At 35.0% G+C, this 20,973-nt stretch overlaps 2 protein-coding genes across 2 annotated transcripts in view; one reads left to right on the top strand and one right to left on the bottom strand.

The window, feature by feature from the left end:
• Nucleotides 1–1,787: 1,787 nt before the first annotated feature.
• ggt1a (gamma-glutamyltransferase 1a) lies at nucleotides 1,788–13,840 on the bottom strand. The gene is made up of 14 exons (XM_079382106.1): nucleotides 13,653–13,840; nucleotides 13,180–13,281; nucleotides 11,067–11,243; nucleotides 10,841–10,971; nucleotides 9,791–9,880; nucleotides 8,748–8,940; nucleotides 8,327–8,487; nucleotides 8,086–8,235; nucleotides 6,434–6,570; nucleotides 6,002–6,189; nucleotides 5,638–5,765; nucleotides 5,434–5,546; nucleotides 3,478–3,591; nucleotides 1,788–3,342 (listed from the first exon to the last, which is right to left on the bottom strand). The coding sequence occupies exons 2-14, from the start codon at nucleotides 13,188–13,190 to the stop codon at nucleotides 3,196–3,198; spliced, it is 1,740 nt and encodes a 579-aa protein (XP_079238232.1). The 5' UTR covers nucleotides 13,191–13,281; nucleotides 13,653–13,840; the 3' UTR covers nucleotides 1,788–3,195.
• A 3,506-nt stretch (nucleotides 13,841–17,346) lies between these two features.
• The window catches only part of LOC306848750 (leucine-rich repeat-containing protein 75B-like), a gene marked incomplete at its 3' end in the record, with an annotated part of 30,815 nt that continues 27,188 nt past the window's right edge, over nucleotides 17,347–20,973 (top strand). The window contains exon 1 of the mRNA XM_079383492.1: nucleotides 17,347–17,895. Coding sequence (XP_079239618.1) covers nucleotides 17,623–17,895 — 273 coding nt within the window. The 5' untranslated portion in view covers nucleotides 17,347–17,622. The remainder of the gene's footprint in view (nucleotides 17,896–20,973) is intronic.

The raw sequence follows: 20,973 nt of genomic DNA, 5'->3' as shown, positions 1-20,973 counted from the left end.
GCCAGAGGGTTTCCTGTTTGACAGTAGAATAATAGCATCCACACTGAATAATCTCTCCTCAGCCCAACCTTACAGTCATCCTCAGCAACCGCAGGCTGGGGGACAATACAACTGTCAGACGATTGTGCGCTTTTGGACATCGCCTTTTGTGTGTCAGTCAGCGGATTTCCTGAGTTTTCAGTTCATTCAAAGTGTGAATGTGCTCTTGAAAACTCTTGACGGAACATTTATGAGCAACTCCAGAATCTGAACAAAGCGTCTCCGCAGTGAGTTATGAGCTTACGATGCTAACCACACGCTTGTTAGCGAGCAGCTGCAGGACTGTTGTAGCAAATAACGATTTTCTTGTTTCCTTGAAAATTCTCTGCTGAGTTAAGTCAACATGGAAATACATGCAAATCATACACAGACACAGCCTGAGGCCACTTACATGGTTCCACAGGCTGCTACCGCATTAACAGTAATGCTTACAATATACTGTAAAAACATGGCAAATAAAAGGATTTTTAAATAAATACATACATATACTTTATGCTCATTAGTTTGATCAGTAAAACAGTATACTGTGAAATTATATTATAATTAAAATAAATAAATGGTTTCTATTTGAATATATTTTGCAATATATTTCTATGAGGGCACAGCTGATTTTTTATTTATTTATTTTTTGGCATCATTACTCCAGTCTTCACATGTCTGTCACTTGATCCTTCAGAATCATTTTAATATGATATGGTGCTTAAGAAACTTTTTTTTTTTTAATTATTGTTATAATTATTTGGTAATTATCAATGTTGAAAACAGTTGTTCTGCTTAATATTTTTGTGTAAACCATGACATTTTTTTTTAAGATTATTTGATGAATAAAAACTAAATTTTAATATTTGGAAAAGTTGAACAAAAGCCATTTTAAAATCTTTATTATCATGTTTAAGCAAGATAATTTATCCTTGCTGAATGTGTGTGTGTGTGTATGTACAATAAAAAATCAATTAATTCAAATAGTTTTATTAAAATATGACAAACCTTGACAAACCGTGCTCACTTAAAATGTGATGGTTAAATACTTGTTTACTTGATTCTTATTATTCTTTCAAAGATGAGCAAGTTTGCTCCTCTACCTTAATAAAAAATAAATAAATTCACATGTGGCAACTGCCTGGAATATTTACAGTGCTTTTCATTTTTCAAAACATGTTTTTGCCTCAGAGCTGTTTCATAAAATACAGCTTGCATTATTTAGTAATTAGCTCTTGCAATATTTATATAAACACTTATGAATGCAACAGCAAACATACATTGGTCCAAAAACTGTTTAATTAACAGCATAACAGCCACAGAACAGTGGATGTTTAAAAAATATATACACACATGTATTTCTCTGAATGCATTATACATGCACCACAGTGTCACTTGATGATAAACATTAACATCTTTAGCTTCATGATATAGCTTATTGTGATCTGTACATTATACAGCATGAAACTGCAGTTATATGATTTGGCGACAAACAGTCTAGTGATAGCCCTTAAAGGAATCGTTCACCAAAAATTAAAATGAGCTAAAAATCAGAAGTTGAGTTGAAGTTGTTGTTGAGTTTGTATCTTCATTGGAACAGATTTGGAGAAATTTAGCATTACATCACATTCTCCTCTGGATCCTCTTCGGTGAATGGGTGCCGTCAGAATGAGAGTCCAAACAGCTGATAAAAACATCACAATAATCCACAGCTAATCCACACATCTCCAGTTCGTCATTTAGAGTTTTTTTTTTTTTTTTTTTTTTTCAGGTTTTCCCTACATAATATTTTCTCCAGTGAAAAAGTTGTCTCATCTGATTCAAATATGAACAAATCAAGTACTGTTTACAAGAGCAAACAGTCCAAAACAGTTATATGTCAGTGGATTTGGAAAAGTGAGAGGAAAAGAGAGGGTGGATTTTTTCACAGAAGAAAGAGTTATTTTGGATTATGGACAGAACCAATGGTTTAAATTTAAAACATCTTTATGGATTTGTCCCTTACAAACACACAGCTTTTCATTTCACTTTAATTCATTGATTTTATGAGCTGTTTGAACTCTCATTCTGACGGCACCCATTCACTGCAGAGGATCTACTGGTGAGCAAGTGATGTAATGCTAAATTTCTCCAAATCTGGTCTGATGAACAAACAAACCGATCTACATCTTGGATGGAATCGCGGTCTGTAAATTAACAGCAAATTTATTTTTGAGTGAGCTATTCATTTAAATGCGATTCAAACATAAAATGAGACTAACATTAAATAATAATAGACCTGAAGTGAACATGTTTATCTGCCTTGGAACTCGGATCTTTTTCACATACACAAGTAATTTACTCATAACAATAACAATTCAGCATTTCACATAATGCAAGTCATCTCATGAGAGGATAGCTCTATACAGAGGCGAACGTGTCCAGTGAGGTCATCTAAAGCTGTACATGCCGTTCTCCCACGATTTTACTTAAGAATGGTTCTGATAGCTTCCCTTCACCCTAATATCATTATCATTCCGGGTCACTATTTAAAAATAAATACGCTGGTTGCAGCTATAAGTGAAACATTCAGTATATAGATGGCAATATGATAGTTTCCACACATTTGAACAGTTTTTTATTATTACATTGTGTCTACCATGAAAAAATAGAAGCGTAAAGAGATCACGTTTTTTCCAATCTGACTTTTTTTTGCAAATAAAAATATTTTTAGCACTATAATTAATTTCATACTTATTTCCCTGACTTTGTCACTTTCATAGGCACTTTTTGTATTGCTCATTTTGAATCGCTCTTAACATGTCCATTAACCCAAAGAACTCCATTACTCAACAAAGAACCCATACAATGGAATCAGGTACCAAAGGACCCCCACATACTGATAATCAATCCTCTTCCTCTACACACAAAAGGAATAAATGAGCTTGGAAATATCATAGACGGTTCAATATGAAAGTTAGGCACTGTTGATACCAATAAAACATTTTTCCAACAAAAAGAAAAAAGAAATAAATACAGGGAGTCTTTGTGCAACCTTATGCATTGGGGTCCATGTTGACAGTTTGGAATGAGAGGTGCTTTGCCTTACAATGCGTTTATTAGTTTTTCCTGGTTCTTGACTGAGTCACCAATGACTGAAGGCCCACACAAATTGAAAAGGGAGAGAGGGAGTGTTGTTCAATATCCCGCAGGATAGCCGCCTTTCCTGGGGTCAGATACGGCACAGAGTTTGTCTCCTTGTCGCACAATGGCTTGGACTACTGCTCCTGGCGTCCTCTGCAGCTCTGTTACATGATTCTTCTGAGCCAGGCCATCAAGAACGCTCTGCAGCATGTGTGGACACATTCACAAAGAGCCACAAACATATAATAAAAAAATTAATAACTGTCTTTTTACCTACTTATTAAACCATTTATCATGTCTTAAATGATGAAAGTTTAGTTAAGTCCAGGGACCCACCTGCTCAAAGTCCTGTTCCACAACTGTCATGTTGGGGTTGAGCTGGTTGTGGACTCTAGGCTCTGTAACTGCTTTCTTCAGATCATAGTTAAAGAACAGTGAGTTCAGGATCACCTGAGAGAAGTGGAAAAGCAGAGGTAAATAGACATGTTTTGATATATTAGACCAATTATATTTTAAATTTGGAAAAATAATGGAAAAATAGAATGTTTATATATATATATATATATATATATATATATATATATGCAACCACATATATATAATATATATTAAGACCACATATATACAAAAATCTGTATGTTCATGAATGCTTAATTCATAAATTAATTTCCTTATATAATATCAACATGTATTTAGGATGGATTTACATGTGCATATGTCCAAAAATGTATTATACATAGATAAACATACATATTTAAACATACATACATTTTTATCTAAGTCCATTCTAAGGCATTTCAATAACCTATATTATTATATAGCCTAATAAAAATGCTGATTAAAAAATCTATATATACTGTACACTACCAGTCAAAGGTTTTTGAACAGTAATATTTTTTTTATTTCTTTTTAAATAATTATCTTCTGAAATCAGTATGATATTGCAGTAATTGTCAGGCCTGTGTTTGTATTGTGTTTTCTGTCCTTGTGCTCCCCATGTCCTAGTTTTACCTCTTGTTTGCCCATATTTGGTTTTTGTTCCTTTTCCTGTTTTCGTTTACTTAATTTAGTCCCACCTATTTCAGTTCTCCCTGATTACGTTCCCTGATTATGTTCATTCTGTTCCACCTGTGTTTATTAATTACCTAGTGTACTTAAGCCCTGTGTTTTCCTTAGTCTAGCGTCCGGTATTAACGTCGATGTTGTGCTCTCCCTACCTTGTGTTGGTGTCATGGTTTGGTTTCTGCCCAGTTTCCTTTTTGCCCTTATTTGGCATTTCCTGTCCTAGTTTAGTTAATTATCATTCAGTTCACATTATCTTGTTTGCTCCTTTGTTCCCGGTTTCTTTAAAAGTCCTGAGTTCTCCCCGGTCTTTGTCAGATCTTGATGTTGTTTAATGGTAAAGTGTGTTGATGATTATTAAAGATACTCCTTTTTATCCGTTCCTCGTCGTGTGCTTCTCCTTCTACAACCACAACCGTAACAGTTGGATTGTGGATCATTAAAAGACTGTTTATTTTGAGTTACTCCTCGTCTCCTCAATTCTCTTGTGTTATTCCTGTGATCTAAGCTAAATTTTCAGCATCAGTACTCCAGTCAATCCAGTCAGTGATCCTTCAGAAACAATTCTAATATTCTGATTTTCTTTTCAAGAAACATTTATTATTATTATTAATATTATCAATAACAGTTGAGTAGGATGAAGGATGCTTTAAATTGATCAAAAGTGATAAAGACATTTATAATGTTACAAAATATTTTTATTTCAGATCAATTTTTTTCATTAAAGTAACCTGAAAAATTCTACTCTGCTGTTTTCAACATAATACGGTAAATGTTTTTTGAGCAACAAATCAGAATATTAGAATGATTTCTGAAGGATCATGTGAATGGAGTAATGAAATTAAAAATTCAGCTTTGAAATGACAAGAATACATTTAATTTTCAAATACATTTCAATAGAAAACACTTATTTTAAAAAGTAAAAATATTTTACTGTTTTGCTGTACTTTGGCTGAAATAAATGCAGGCTTGGTGAGCAGAAGAGACTTCTTTAAAAACATTACAAATCTCACTGTTCAAAAACTTTTGACTGGTAGTGTATGTTCCAACTTCTAATAGGTTCCATATATGTTTTTACTTCATATGACAATATATTTCATATATGGAAATGTTAATATATTTACATAAATTACATTTGCGTATGGGAAGGCAGGGTTGGAAAACGCTACTGTATGTTGGCCATATGCATCCAATGAGTATAGTTAAACGCTGTTTTGTGTTTGTGGTTACCAGAGCAGTTGCAGTGGTGATTTTCGTCCCCCCTGAGGCCCCAACCACCATCTTGACTCTGTGATGCTTGTCAAATATTATCGTGGGGCACATCGATGAAAATGGTCTTTTACCTTGTCAAAAGACAAAAGTGGAAAGTTAATACAGTCTTCATTTGAATCGAACCTGTATATCTAGATATAATCTGTTATTTAGTTTAGGCACCTGGCTGAATGAAGTTGTTGGGTGAAGGGGGGACCCCAAAACCATTGGTAATGTAAGGAGAGCTGAAATCATCCATTTCATCATTAAAAATAATACCAGTTGAGCGTGACATCACCTTCGAGCCAAAACTGTGAAAGCACAAGAAAGATCAAGACAATCAGATCAAAAGGAAGAGAACAACAACATTTGTTTCCCCCCTGAGGTCCAGTTATAATGTATTTTTGGCACCAAAACAATCATACTGTCATTCTCAGGGCTGCAGACTAACATATGAGAGCATACTAAATATTGTAAGAGGAACAGTGTTTTTTGTTTTTAAATAAATGAACAGGGAAATGCAGGTCAAGTGCCGTTTTTCTCTTACTAAAGGTTGATGGTGCTGGTGGCTGCCACCGCGCTCCCATCCTCTGCGATGACTGACAGGTGAGCCGTGCCGTGGTCATCAGGGACAAAGTACTCAGGATCATAGTAGGTGTCTGGGTGAGTAGTGTCATCTGTTATTTTACTCCTAATGTTGTCTGCAAAGTAGTCTGAGGTCATGTTGTGGATGAGCTAGGAAAGGAGATAATTGAAAATAGATTTACAAAAGGCCATTGAACTCGCAGGTGCGTGAAATAAGAACAGTTAGAGGCCTTGGGAAAATATCATCTGCTGTAACAGATATTATTTATAAAGGACTCTTTAAACCACCTCACATATCTTGAGCTAAAATGCATGAGATCAGGTTGCTTTAGTCCTCAAAACTCCTTGTGTGAGACACAAAAACGACAAAATATGTACAGTTAGTTGAACTCACATCAGAGATGTTGAGGTAACGTGGGTCTCCCAGTTTACTCCTCTTGGCATAAGCAAAACGAAACGCTTCTACAATGCGATGATAAGTCAAAGTCCTCTTCTCTGCTGTGGACACACTGCTGTCTGAGAAGTTGAAACCTAGAAAACGAGTTGAATCCTTGATGTGAATTATCACTCTTATACATATTCATATTAGGATACACAAACACTTTGTCTTACATAATTCAGAAAAGCCTTCATTCACATAGAACACATTTTGGTAACACTTTAGTACAGGTGCCAATTCTCACTATATTAACTAGTTGCTTATTAGCATGCCTATTAATAATATATTGGCTGTTTATTAGTACTTAAAGTACATATTCTGCATGACCATATTCTACATGCTTAATCCTACCCAATACCTAAACTTAACAACTACCTTACTAATTATTAATAAGCAGCAAATTAGTAGTTTATTGAAGCTAAATTTGTAGTTAATGGTTTGTTAATAGGGAGAATTGGATCTTAAAATAAAGTCTGACCTGCATTTTTTTTTCACTGCACTGTTTTCAATTATTTTTTTTGCTAGACATATTCAAATTTATTTTAGTTCTTTGCTAGACATATGTATTTGACTGCTATACTCACGTCTTGCAAAATCACATATTACACACCATTCTCTACATTTCAATTTAAAAAAATAAAAACAGATCTTGCATCTTATGTTTTTCAACCCAGAACACGTTTTTGGTTTTAAAAAAGCGAGACACAGGGCAGTCTGGAGGCAAAATGAAAAATGTCTTGTCATGTACAAGACACTGCAAAATATGTAAGATATGGTCAAATATGTTCTTCTGGTGCATATTTACATAGGAAAATTGGGGACAAGCAGCGCAGTGGAATACAAAACCATGTTCTGTGTTTAAGTTACATGACTCTTATATTCTCCATGGCAATGCTGTGTATCAGTCCAAACTGAAAGTTTGTCAGATTCAACTGTCAGATTCAAACTCAACTGGCACCATCTTGCATCTCACTTAATGAATGCAGTGAAGATAAGTAAGCCACATAAGATGGATAATATACAGTCATCTGATAATTATCACAAAATAAACCCCTACAGGGTGACACATACTGCTCACCTTGTTTGCATTTATTTTGCAATAATGATCTGCTAAATGTACATTCTTTCTTAATGCACAACATGATGCTGCTTGCCCTCATGAATGAAGCTCTTCTGCCGGTTTACTCATGAAGACTCTGCTTTGTCATCATAGCGTCTATAAATTAGTTAATAAGTGTCTGTGGTGATGAAGGATTATTACATAATCAGGTACTTGAGTCCTGGAAAATTCCCAGCTCAAAGAACAACATGCCCTCTTATAGTTATCCATAAACATATCTTTTGATGTAAAGACTTTCGTAAACTTTATGTAAAAACAAAAATGGGTTTACCCAATTTGTTTATTAAGCATATACTAATATATTTTAAATTGCCATATCTTACTTAATCACTTCTTAATCACGTCACATTAATGGCTCAGCTGATTGGCTCAAAAGATTCCTGGAGGTCTTCCATTAAGATGAATGGGAATGCTAATGAAAGGCTCTCTCGAGTTATTCTAGAGATCCTTGATGCCAGTACACACACAGGAACAATATGAGACTCACCATCCACTATGTTGAGAATCAGAGCGAGTACAGGTCCACTGGATGGAGCATCAGGAACATTAACGGTGTACTCTCCCACATTTAACTTCAGCGGGGTCTCATTCAACACTGGCTTATATTCCATTAGGTCCTCAAGTGTTATAATCCCTCCTGTAGTGACATGTTGATTTGCATTTTTTTTATTAGGTAATATGACCTTCAGCGCATGATAAAAAGGTCAATAAAGAAAGTATGAAATTACCTGCAGCCTGGATATCATCCACTATATCCTGAGCCATAGATCCATTGTAAAAAACATCCGGCCCTTCTTCCGCTATCTTCTTATAGGTGTCAGCAAGTTTGGGAAATCTAATGATATCATTTTCCTTCAGGAGGTTTTTGTCTGAGTCACAAAACACTTCACTGGAGAAAAGACAGAGAGGGGAAAAGATCTATATGATGTCTTTAAAACTACAAGTAGAGGCAGTGTTTGGAATGTGGTGAGTTAGACTAGTTATTTGTGATTGCTTCATATGACGCAGTGTGATGTAATTACAAATTGCACAACAGTACACCTTGGTAAACTTGTTACTTGACGCAATGTGCTATTTTCATTTATGATAAGTGGATTTTCTCACAGACTGCCCAGTTTTCTATATAGTGTCCAAAAGATAAATCCTCACCACAATGTAAAGTCACTCAGAATTGAGTCCTTGTTTTTTGCAATGGCGTTGGCCAAGGCCCTGCCAATTGGAAAACCATTGCGTGCCAATTCTATACTGGGCTCAAACAATTCCCTCCATGGCAGTCTCCCATGTCTTTTGTGTGCCATCTCGTAACCGCGGATTTCCCCTGGTATGGCGATGGACAATCCTCCTGCCATTCAAACAAGACATTCATTATTCAATGGCCAAAACTGCAATAAGGTCAATGACATGATGCATTTTTTTTTGTCAAATATGTTTTAATGCAATTAAAAAGGCCCATTAAAAGAACAGAATTATTTAAAAAACAAAACAATACAAAACAAAACAAAAAACCCCAGCTAATTTAGTACACTATAATTTTTATATGGGAAACATTTCATACTTTTATTCAGAAAGGATGCATGTATTTGATCAATATACAGTACATTTAGAATATTACAAAAAGATTTCAAATAAATGCTGTTCTTTTGAACTTGCTATTCAAAGAATCTTTAAAATATGGTATCCAAAAAAATATCAAGAAGCACAACTGCTTTCAACATTGAAAATAATAAGAAATGTTTACTGATTTAAATTCTAAAAATATGTTTATATATATTTTTGATCAAACATATGCAGGCTTGGTGAGCATAAGACAATTAAAACATGAACACAAATCTTATTTGCCTCAAACTTCTGAACTGCAGTAGAGTTTGTCATAATCTTTTGTTATTTCTTAGTCAAATAATAAATGTATATAAATTAAAAAAGATTAACAATTCACTGCTTTTTAATATTTGAAAAACTTTTGTTCACCAAATCAAAGTCGTGATATGAAAAACATGAAGAAAAAAACATGAAATGATGCCATAGAGATTGTCTACACTCTAATAACCATGTGTCAACGTCAGTAAATCTATTAATCTTAATATTAAATCTATTAAGATATCAGATAATTTGACCTAGATGACAAAGCAAGGCTAGTTCACAGGCAGATTAGCTCTATTTATTTTACAGAATGGAGGCTGAACTTAATGTACCTTTCCGTGACAGCTGGGTGTTATTGCCAAACATGTCCTCTGAAGCATTCATTGGAGCAGTTTCTCTGGCATCAATTGTCTCAACCTTTCCTGTGGACAAACACGTGGAATTTTTTATTTGTGTGTCATCATCATTTGTTATTTACTCTGTTAGCTTCGACTGAAGAGGTAGTGGTTGCTGATGGTTTCACATCATTTGCTGACTCTGTGAAGCAAGATTTGTGGTCACATGATGTTGAGTAAACACTGTGCCCTTTTGCTAGGTACTTGACCTCAGCATGCTCCAGGGTCAGGTCACTTCTATTAATGTACTATAAGTCACTTTGCATGACAAGTATCTGCTGAATGGCAAATGACCTCTGTGTCATATTAAACTCCTAAAGCCATGTCCTTCTGTGCCAGACTGACTAGAAAAAGATGTCAATTTGGAGGAGCCCTTACAGAAAGTTTGAGTTTTATGTTTTTTTAGACCATGGTGTGAGCAATACCAATGTCATGGTTTTGATTCTTAGGTAAACTTATGAAATGCATAAATGTCATTGTTGTACCCAGGGTGCGAACTACGGGGGAGCTCGGCTCCCCTTAATAAGACATGGACTCCCCTGAAAACGTGATTTGAGAAATTCTGGGGGTCTCAAAAAATATTGACAATGTGCTATTTTGACGTGCAATTTCAGTTTTGTGTAATGTGATCATCGTGGATTATTATGCGTAAAATTGCAAAAATATCATTCATTCATGCATGACGGCGATTTAAACCTAATTCACTTCAATAAAGATAACTATACATGCTATTCTTGTCATGAGCATAAATGTGTGGGGGCGCTGTGGTGCAAATTCATTCCACTCATGTTTAGTACGTTAACTCAAAAATTTGTAGAAAAAATATAAACGTTGGATTCAACATTGGCCGTAGATCTGTGCGCGCAGTCCTTGAAATCCATTCTGCAGTTAGCAGAATGGATTTCATTCTGCTAACCCCCTGCAACAAAAAAAAAAAAAAGGTGGGCTCCCCCAAAGTCCACGGTATAGTTTGAACACTGGTTGTACCTGTTGACGCATTGTATATGGTGAAGAAAAGCCCTCCTCCAATGCCCATGCTGTGTGCATTGAACAGCCCAACACACAACAGAGCAGCAATGGAGGCATCAACCGCTGAACCATTGCGTTTTAAGATGTCCCTGCAAACATGAAGAATGTTGGGTTTTTGAATTGACGCGCATGATGTTCAATGACAAGCATGGAAACTCTTGGCTCTAGATATTTGAACTCTTACCTTCCAACCTCAGAGCACTTCCCAGCATCTGCTGCCACAGCTGCTTTCAAGTAGAAGTGGTCCGAGGGTACAGTGAGTCTCTTATTACCGATTCCCAAATAAACACCCAGGAAAAACCCCACTGCAGCCACAAGCAAGACCACCAGACCAGCAACAAGAGACTTCTTGACCATTTTCCTGAATAGATACAGAATGTGAATACAGGATGGTTGAAATAAAAGCATTTGAGGGCATAGTTTGATATAGGATAAGTGACATTTATGCAATGTTGGGAAGGTTACTTTGGAAATGTAATAGGTTACAGATTACACGTTACCCTATTAAAATGTAAGCAGTGTAACTATTTCAATTATTTTATTAAAGTAATGTAACTGATTACACTTGATTACTTTTATACATTTGAAATTAATGTTTTCCATTGTGATTCATTTGTCAAACAATTAAACCAGGCAGGGTTAACAGTAAGTTAATAGACAAGAACCACTGGCATCTAACAATGCTTCTGAAAAAACAGTTAATCTTAAAAAATAAAACATATATATTAATCTTAACAGGAAATTAAACAGTTATCCAGTGTTAATTTTGACAGCAAATTTTGATTTAGTTTTAGTCATATTTTAGTCATCTGAATTGTTTTTAGTTTTAGTCTAGTTTTAGTCGACTAAATATCATAAGATTTTAGTCGACTAAATCTACAGTAAATTTAGTCGACTAAAATCTAATGGGTTTAGTTACAGTGCATTTATTATGTCTCTAAAGTGTTCAAACTCATTAAATAGGTTTGATATTAAGGTTTTATCATGATAGACTGCGATTTAACTGCAGTGACACACAACATGCCTTTGTTCAAATGAAATAAAACCACTTCTCATAAAGAACAAGAACATGGTCTTCTTTTTAATGAAATACCAAAGGTTATATAGGCTAATTATGCATTCTTTATATCAACTTTTTTTACCATAACCTTCATTCTTTCAAGCAGACATATTTATTTATATAAATAAATTTAGATTAATCTTTAGGGCTACTAAAGTTTTTCAGTCAAGAGCAGTGGGAATGTCTTTCTTTTGTTGCTTGATTAACATCAATGGCTCGGACAATAACAACTAAATTAGGCTGCTATCCCTTTTAACCGAATGCAATGGATGCAATGCACTGATACATGTTCTCTCTACTGTTTACATTCACTTAAGACGCAATCAACTGTGTTTACGTGAATACTCATCAAAAAGGACATTTCGACATAATTTTGTGTGTATTTCTCCGTTCATGCGGTTCATGCGATGTGAAAGAGGACTCGCGTGCTGTGAGACGCTTTCTGTGTGTGTATGCTTATGTGCTCAAAAAACTGATCTGATCTCTCTTGCGTCGTCAGGTTTATCTTATGCCTGCTCTTCTCTTACTCCCACATATTGACATTTTTTAACGTTTTATGCGCCGTGCAGCAAGTGTATTTTAGCTTATGTCCGTCAGTTCATATGTTGGCATCTAACCTTCTATGCAGCAGATTTGGTTTCAATTAATCTCTTCCCAGATCGTCCCTCCCTAACATTTCTGTCTCGTTTTTATTCGTTACGAAAACTCTATTAAAATGACAAAAATTATGACATAAATCTATTAGATGCGAACATATGAACTTAGTTACGCCCTAGTTACAGTGTAATTACACATTTAGGTACTGAGTAATATTAATTATCAACATGTACTTACTATATGGTTAGGATTAGGGTTTGGTTTAGGGTTAGTTGCATGCAATTATGTATAATTAATTGTTATTAATATAGTAAGAATAAGTGCTACCCTTACCATTTACAATTTGTAATTAAATGACATAATTTAATTTTATGTAACTAGTTACTCCCCAACACTGCATTTATGATATTATTATTCATTACAGACGATGCAAATGTGATCGCTTACATGTATTTTGTAAACTAATGTGCTTATCACCACCACTTCAATGTAATTTACTTCATCATTGTCAGTTGATCAGTGAAGGGTATCCACAGAAACACCACAGTTTCAAATTCATGCACCAGTATATAAGCATATACATTTTTCTTATCATAGAGAACATTTTCCCCTAAGAAAAAAAACATATTAGTTACATCACCTTTTCAACATGTGCCGTTCATGAATGGAAGGGCGGGTGTAAACCTTTGGTCATTTTTTAGGAGAAACGGATAACAGTGAAATGTCACCCAGCTCAATAGACCTGTTGAACAAACCCTTTACAGTTACACATCAGCATCATCATCATCATCAATGTTTACAGCAAGTTTTAGCATTCATTCTACAAGTATTTACGCTTCAAATATTGCATTCTATCCCCGAATTTGCCCAGCGTGCAAAGTTCAGAGAGGATTCATCCTCGTGTAAATCCAGACCTTTCAATACAAGATACAACCCCTGTATTTTATTTCCCAGTTATAGTTTACTCTTATAGACAAATAGATTGATCTATCAATAGACACAATGATAATCAGACAGACAGATAGATAGATAGATACATACATACATACACAGACAAACATACAGACATATATAGATAAATAGCTAGATGGATCAACAGATATATAGACATACCTCACAGATGATTTAGTCTGGTGAACCATAATCCAGAGACTGGATCCTTTTTCTTGTACAAGTGTATTTATTAAGACAAGTGTGGATAGGACCAAGGACAGATATAATACGTGCTAATTAAAATTTAACCCCAGAGGTTATAACTCAACCTGCTCCCAACCTTACTCTGTGATTGGCTAGGACAGGATGATTTTTTAAATTTTTCGGTCCTGACGGTAAAGACAGGTATTACTCATATGACACCTCACCCTGTTTTTAAGAGCTTATGAACTTCAGAGGTTAAACTACTGCAATCTTGTTGACAATGCATTTACTCCACACTTATTCTTACACATTTACATTTTACACTTAAAACTGTAAAAATGCTCAGGCAGTTTTATAAAGGAAAATGGAACAATTTATAAAAAATATTAAAGATTTGGCAGTATTTAGGTCACTAATCAAATAAGAAAATGTGTGACATTGGCCATGTAAACTCCACTGTACAAAATGTACAAAATGTTCTTTTTTCTATTGAAGAACAAGGTGCTCTTTGGATCTGTCTGAAATCATGCTTGAAAAACATGGATCATCGGGTTTTGAATAAACCATCCATGTTAGCTTGAGTTACAACAAATGTCCCATACACATACTTAGAAATTGTAAAAATGATGTTAATTAAGTCATTCATGTAATGTTATACAAGTTATGTCCACGTTTTCACTCAAAAATATTCAAAAAAGAAAACAGAAAAAAATGTATAGAAACATCTTATCCGGTGGTTTCAGACTTTTGAACGTTATTATTAAAGATTAGTTAAGCGAGTCAGCACTGCATGTTTCGTAAGACTTCTAAGAAATATCTCTGATGCAGCATGTTGGTGTTGACTCACAGCTGAATGAGTGACAAAACTTTTGAGGAAAGATTCTTGACTTTGAAAATGTCATTTTAATATTTGTAAAACCTCCAGTGACTTTACTCAAGAGCGAGGAAATGCTAGAGACCATTTCAGGCTCTCGGCACTTAATACCAATGACAGAAAATTCTAGAACTTTCTTACAATCATAATTCTTGTAACTGGTGTCAAAGAGCACAGTTACGTAATAATGCCACCATTAAAACAGCCGGTCAGCACTTTTCAGCATGGGACAAGACACTTGAAGCATTATTAGACCTGTTCAAGAGACCTTTTGTCCCACCGTCCTCAATTTAATAAGCGAGTGTCAGCATGGGACTGTAATTTGTCAGAGTTTGTCTTCAACTCCTCCATTATGTAGCACACTGTTCACGATTTATTAATATGGTGTCACTCAGCAGTCCTTTCATGTCATAAAACCTCAATTATTGTTGAGTAAACGGATAAAGAGCGTGTCTATGCATGAGTATTTACGCGTCAGTAGTTTTTAGGGAGAGAGAATGTTTGTTACTCACCTACTCCTTCACAGAATTGATCTGGAATTAAGTTTGACAAACAGTTCATGACACATTATTTGATTAATTAATCCCACGCTGATGTCTCAGAGTCATTCAGTTTGAAACTATTTAAACAACTGCTAATAAATACATTTCTACCCTTATTTATTTTGGTATTATATGAATTACACTAACAAATGATACCTGCTCTCAACGCCCATTTAAAAAGCATACAATCTAGCTTTCATTTTGCTATATGTACAGTCTTGTTTGGTTATTTAAAGGATAAATAGACAGATTTTTTGGAAATGATCAATCACTGAGCCAGCTGAGATTGAACTTAATCTGAAATCATTTTAAACAATGAATTTTTAAGTGTGTAAAGCAATGAAAAAAAGTGGTCACCAAAAAAATTTAAAATATTATAAAAGTCAAAAAATATTTTTTTAACCACCAAAACCACCCTCATTTTTATGGGTTAAATCAGGTAGAATTAGCTTTTAAATAAAAAATGGCAGGTTACCACCTTTTACAATCTATATAAACTTAATATGTATAATATAAATTGCCTTTCAAGTAAATTTGATATATTCCACTCATGCTAATATCATACAGCCAGCAATTTTATTATGCAGAAGCTTACTGACAGGTTTTTGAAAATCAAACCCAGTAGGAACTCTTTCTTTTCGTGTCTATTTTTTACATTGGAAATAAAAGACAGATGGAGTTTCAGAAGATATTTTGAAAAAGGCTGTGAATCAGACAGGGACATCAGTAAGGTCTGTTGCTAAGGTCTATTCCATCTGTCATGTCACTGTGGACAGATAATGAAAAGCTTTACAGCAGCCGAATAAGAAAGGCTTAAAGCAGTGTCTAGGCCACAATATCAGCTAGGAGGTCTCCAATGAGACAAAATATGTCATGGCCATTCAATACCAGAAAAAGACCTGTGACTCTTCATATAGGCCAATTTTCTAGACGCTAATGTAAAACTTCTTAAAATATGGAAATTATTAAGCACATCAAAAAAACAATCGGAACTACGGTGGCCGAGAGAGCTCAATGCGCTGCAACTTCAGAAAACACATGATGCAAATAAAAAAAGCACCAGCAAATCAAGAAAACTTCTTCATCAATTTGACAGCAGGTGGTGCAAATGCTTTCTTTGTTTGGTTGTGTTGTGAGTATTTGCAGCGTGTGTGTTGTAAAATCGATGAAGTTGTTTTCTTAATTTGCAGGTGTTTTTTCTATTTGCAGTGCATTGAGCTCTCTCGGCCACCATACGGAACCAGTATATTAGTATATTACCCCTAAAAACACACAAAACATTCGTTTTAAAACGCATAACTTTTGCTACGGATACGCCTATCGTTTACACCGGCGTTTTCAAGGTCGAAAACGGAGATTTTGAAAATGCTGCGGAACCCGTTTTAGTTTGAAAACTCCAGGGTTGAGTTTCAGTGTAAACGGACCAAAACAGAGACCTTTGAAAACGATGGCGTGGCTGCCCTCATGCTCTCTGCGTATCCTTGACGACCGTGTAAACAATAAAATCATGTTCGTTATTGTACCCATAGAAACTTATGGGTAGAGTCCCCATTCGACCGCTTCAAGCACGCAGACGCGTCCGCGATCTAAATAGGGGATCTACTCATATACATATCTATGGTTGTACCTGCGTATCATGTGACCTGCGTTTTCGGTTGTGTAGCGTAAATGGGGCCACACACTGGGCATGCGGAATTAAACAGTAGCCTATCCCACGGAATCCACCCAGACAGTTTTCAAATAAAATAAATAAATAAATAAAATTATATGATTGTCTTAGAGAATGGAGGTAAAATGCACAATTTGTATTTTTAAATGTGTTCTACTTTATTACCCATATCCTACTTATTTAATTGATTTCTAACAACAACAACAAGTACTATTGTTGACATTTTTGGTCACAATTGTTGACAACATGCGAAGAGAGCTTTTCTTTTTTTTTGGGATATTTGAATTCAAATATATGCGCTCTTCTGAAAACCTATAGGAGATTAATTACCATGACTGGATTTTACAGTATTTGACAATTTCTGTTATATAGCATTGGGGTCCAATAGTGATTTCTTTCATGAAATTCATTGTCCACCAGTTCAATAAACTTACTTAAAAATCGATTCAAATGTTGTTTTGACTTCACCACTCCACATTTTTTTTCTTGGCATGTGGGGCACATACACGAAGCACCGCTAGCCAATGGCAGGACAGTACTCCACGCGTGGTGCTGAGGAGAACATCTCCATCATCCACTGAATACCAACGAGAGCATCAAGCGGACGTGTCCTACTGACAAACCCAAATACGAGGGTGCGAGAGCTGGGAGAAAGAACAAAACACTGACATTTCTGCTGCTAAAACTACTACTTGTGTCGTCGAACGCATTTCATAAAGGACACTGACTGTAAGCAGCGCTACCCAAGTTCGGACCGATGTGGAAACCTCTGGGCGTTATCGTCCAGGCTGCCATGGTTACGCCGTAAAAGGGTAGTAGGCTATTTATTGTAACATTTGTGATTTCAACGTGATTGAGATCATGGGCTCCAGGCTCAGCCGCCAAAACAGTCTCGACAACGAGAATTTTACAAGGAGGCGACGGAAACATCTCGACAGTACGGGAGACAGCGATCGGAGCGGAGACTTCTTGTTTACATCCCTGATGCTCAGGTCGGATAAGCTGCCGGGGATGCTGAGGAGAGCCAACCACAGCCCGTATGTCCGACGAGTCGCCTGGATCCGAGAGATTCAGAAGCTCCTCCGGGAGAGGAAGAGAGAAGAGGCGACGGACGTGCTCAAACTGTTGAGGAAGGTGAGGGAAATAAATGTCCTGCAGTGCTTAAAAACGTGCATGATAGAGACAGCTGTAAAACATGCATGAGTTTCTCTCTCTCTCTCTCTCTACTTTACTGGCATATGTTGCAATCACTGACACAAATATTGCACAGATGCACCAGTAGAATACACAAAGACATGATCATAAAATGCAATTCATGTAGAAATCACTTGAATATTCCTGTAATATGGTCAACATGTTTACAATTTCTGAATTAAAAAAAAATATATATTTTGATATTTTTGGGGCTTAAAGTGTGCAAAGCCAAAGTGGTGTAACTGTCTTAATTTATTTTTTTTATTTTAGTAAAAATAAATAAATATATATATATATATTTAATACACCAATACATGATTCGTTTTTTTAATGATTTAATATTTTAATATATTGTTCATAATAATTCAAATATTATAATATGATATATGTAAAACAAGCACTTTTAAAAATATTATTAATATCTGCAAAACTTGTTTATTCTATTCTAAACCCGTGTAAACAACATTTTGTTGTCATGTGACAAGAAAACCATCATACAAAAAGGACCCGTTTAGATTGTCATAACTCTAAGTTTTTTATTAATTTCATTCGTTTTAGTTAATTTAGTTAGTACATCAAGTCAAACTCAATTAAAATGAGGAATGTTGCCTTGTCAAATGTAAACTTTTTTTAATGCAAGTGACGAAAATGTTTTTTAATGGTTTTAGTTTTAGTTAAGGATAGTAGCCACGTTCTTTATGAATGCCTTTTGTGACTCAAAAGTCACAATATTTGTAAAATATATATATTCAATATTAAATAACATAAGTAAATTAAAAGTATGTAATAATGTATAATAAAATAAATAAAAAGGCTGTTGTGTGCACGTGTATTTACAGTTCAATGAAAACACTATGGCCATTTTTAACTTGATGGTTACACCACTTGACACTTTTAGCCAGTTTTGTCTTGACATTACCCCTTTTTGCAAAAAATTGCTATAAGTGTTTTCCAAACATGAAACCAACAAGAATAAAAAATGACATTTCTCAGAACATGACACGTGTTTTAAACTAGATTTTCCATTTTCATCACCTCAGACATCTTTGTGTCATTGACCCTTATATAGTTTCCAGTAGGTGAAATGTGGCTTGGCATTTCCACTTCAGATGCCCGCCGTGCGGCTCGCTCTGTAGTGCTGCAGTGAGTCACCTTGTGCAAGAAATAATTTCCCTGGATTTGCTGCTGCTATTATTTGTTGTCGAGACTCTAGTCTACACAAACACTAATACTAATGCCTGGAGGCTTCTATAGTAGCTACATTTGTTCTGTCAGAGTGACCCATATATACTCAACACAGTACAGAGCAGCAGACAGAGCTGACCACTGATGACAGAGGAGTGCAGGGGATCACGGGGTCACTCGCATTAAGTGTGTCATGTGCATGTGTAAGAATAAGTCAAAAGCTGCTGTTGGATAAATAATATAAACAATATAATATATTGAAGGCATGCAAAATGAGTGTTTTCGAACAGGTTGCTTGAACACTCCCCTCATCTGCATCTGGTCAGACAGACAGTCCTGCTCCATTAGCTGCTGTGTTGTTTGCTATAGTTACTGCATTTTACCTTTGCAGGGCAGTACAGTTGTCTCTTCATACTGGGACAAGAAAAGGTATTTTATCATCGAAAAAATTTCAAATTTATTCACTGGGAAAAAACAATTAGAAAATGTGAAGTTTTTTTTTATTATTATTTAGCCTGGAGCAAAAATGAAGGCTGACATTTTACTCCTGCCGTGTTAAAAGTGGTGATATGAGGGCAGAATGTGTCACAGTTTATGAATTCCTGTTCTCCTTGCAATCTCTTTACGATATCATATGATTACTGTGTCAAAATGACAAGGAGACACAGCCACACCTCATCAAAATGAAGTTTTAAAGGCGTTCTTAGATCTTTTATTATTCTCCAAGATACATCCATACAACTCAATAAAACTCTCTATCTCTCTCTCTTTCTCTCTCTCTCTCTCTTTCTCTCTCTCTCGCTCTCTCTCTCTCTCTCTCTCTCTCTCAGTTTTCTCATCTTTGCAGCTGCTCATTCCCTCGTTCCAAATGCTGTTGCCTTGCTGATCATATGAATTGGCTACTGTTGATTTTCATCTTTTGTTTTGATTAGAAAGCATCTGCCAACAAATATAAATGGATCTGTTGCTTAATGGCATATCCAAGTTATTTCAATAAATGTTGAGAAGGAACAATAATTTTGAAACAAAAACTTTTTATATAATATAGCTTGAGGCCAAACATATTTTCATGCACACTGTAAAAAATGTGTTTGTTTATTTATTTTTTTTACTGTATTTTTTTTCAAAGTGTGAATTTATAGGATATTTTCCTTTAGTGGAAATCTATATTAAATTTATCAAGAAAAGAATAAAGTTTTCTTGCAATTTAACTGTACAGTAAAAACAGTAAAAAGTGGATCCCAGAAGGTATGTGATGCATGAGATTTTATTATATTTTATTAAAATAACAATGATTCTTCTTATTTTTATACAGTAACACTATACACTGCCTTAAATTTATTAACCATAGATTATGGAGAGACCAAAGCACATCTTGAATTGTACCACTTATATTATTATATTATTATTTCTGTTTATCTTGTATGAATCAAATCCAGTAAGAAAATTGTTGCTCATTAGATAAATATATAAAAAGAGTAGGAAAATAAGCAAAGGCTTCAGCCTACAACTTTTTCGGTCATTATTAATTTAATTTATTGTGAAAAACTGTCTGTGAAAACCGAATTAAAATTTGTTGTATAGCTATATGCAATATAGTGGTCTGAAATCAGGAAATCGGGTTGCATATATATATATATATATATATATCAATAAATCAAATGCAATCCTGAGATGCTGAGAACATCATTTTACAGTGAATTTCTTATCATTTACGAAAATGTACGTTTTTTTTTTTTTTTTTTTTTTATATACGGCGTTGAGGTTAGGAGAAATAGCTTTGTTCCAGATAGACAGATACTTTTTTCTAGAAAAGGTAAAGGCTTTCATTCA

This window comes from Barbus barbus (genome assembly GCF_936440315.1).
Source record: "Barbus barbus genome assembly, chromosome: 28".
Classification (NCBI taxonomy): Eukaryota; Metazoa; Chordata; class Actinopteri; order Cypriniformes; family Cyprinidae; genus Barbus; species Barbus barbus.
Note: the sequence above shows the minus strand (reverse complement) of the source record. Positions and strands in the feature narration are given on the sequence as shown.

Coding starts and splice junctions, on each gene's coding strand:
- ggt1a (XM_079382106.1), bottom strand. Junction 10,972..11,066: donor AAGTGCTCTGAGGTTGGAAG/GTAAGAGTTCAA, acceptor TCATGTTTGCAG/GGACATCTTAAAACGCAATG. Junction 5,766..6,001: donor ACCAGCACCATCAACCTTTA/GTAAGAGAAAAA, acceptor GTGCTTTCACAG/TTTTGGCTCGAAGGTGATGT.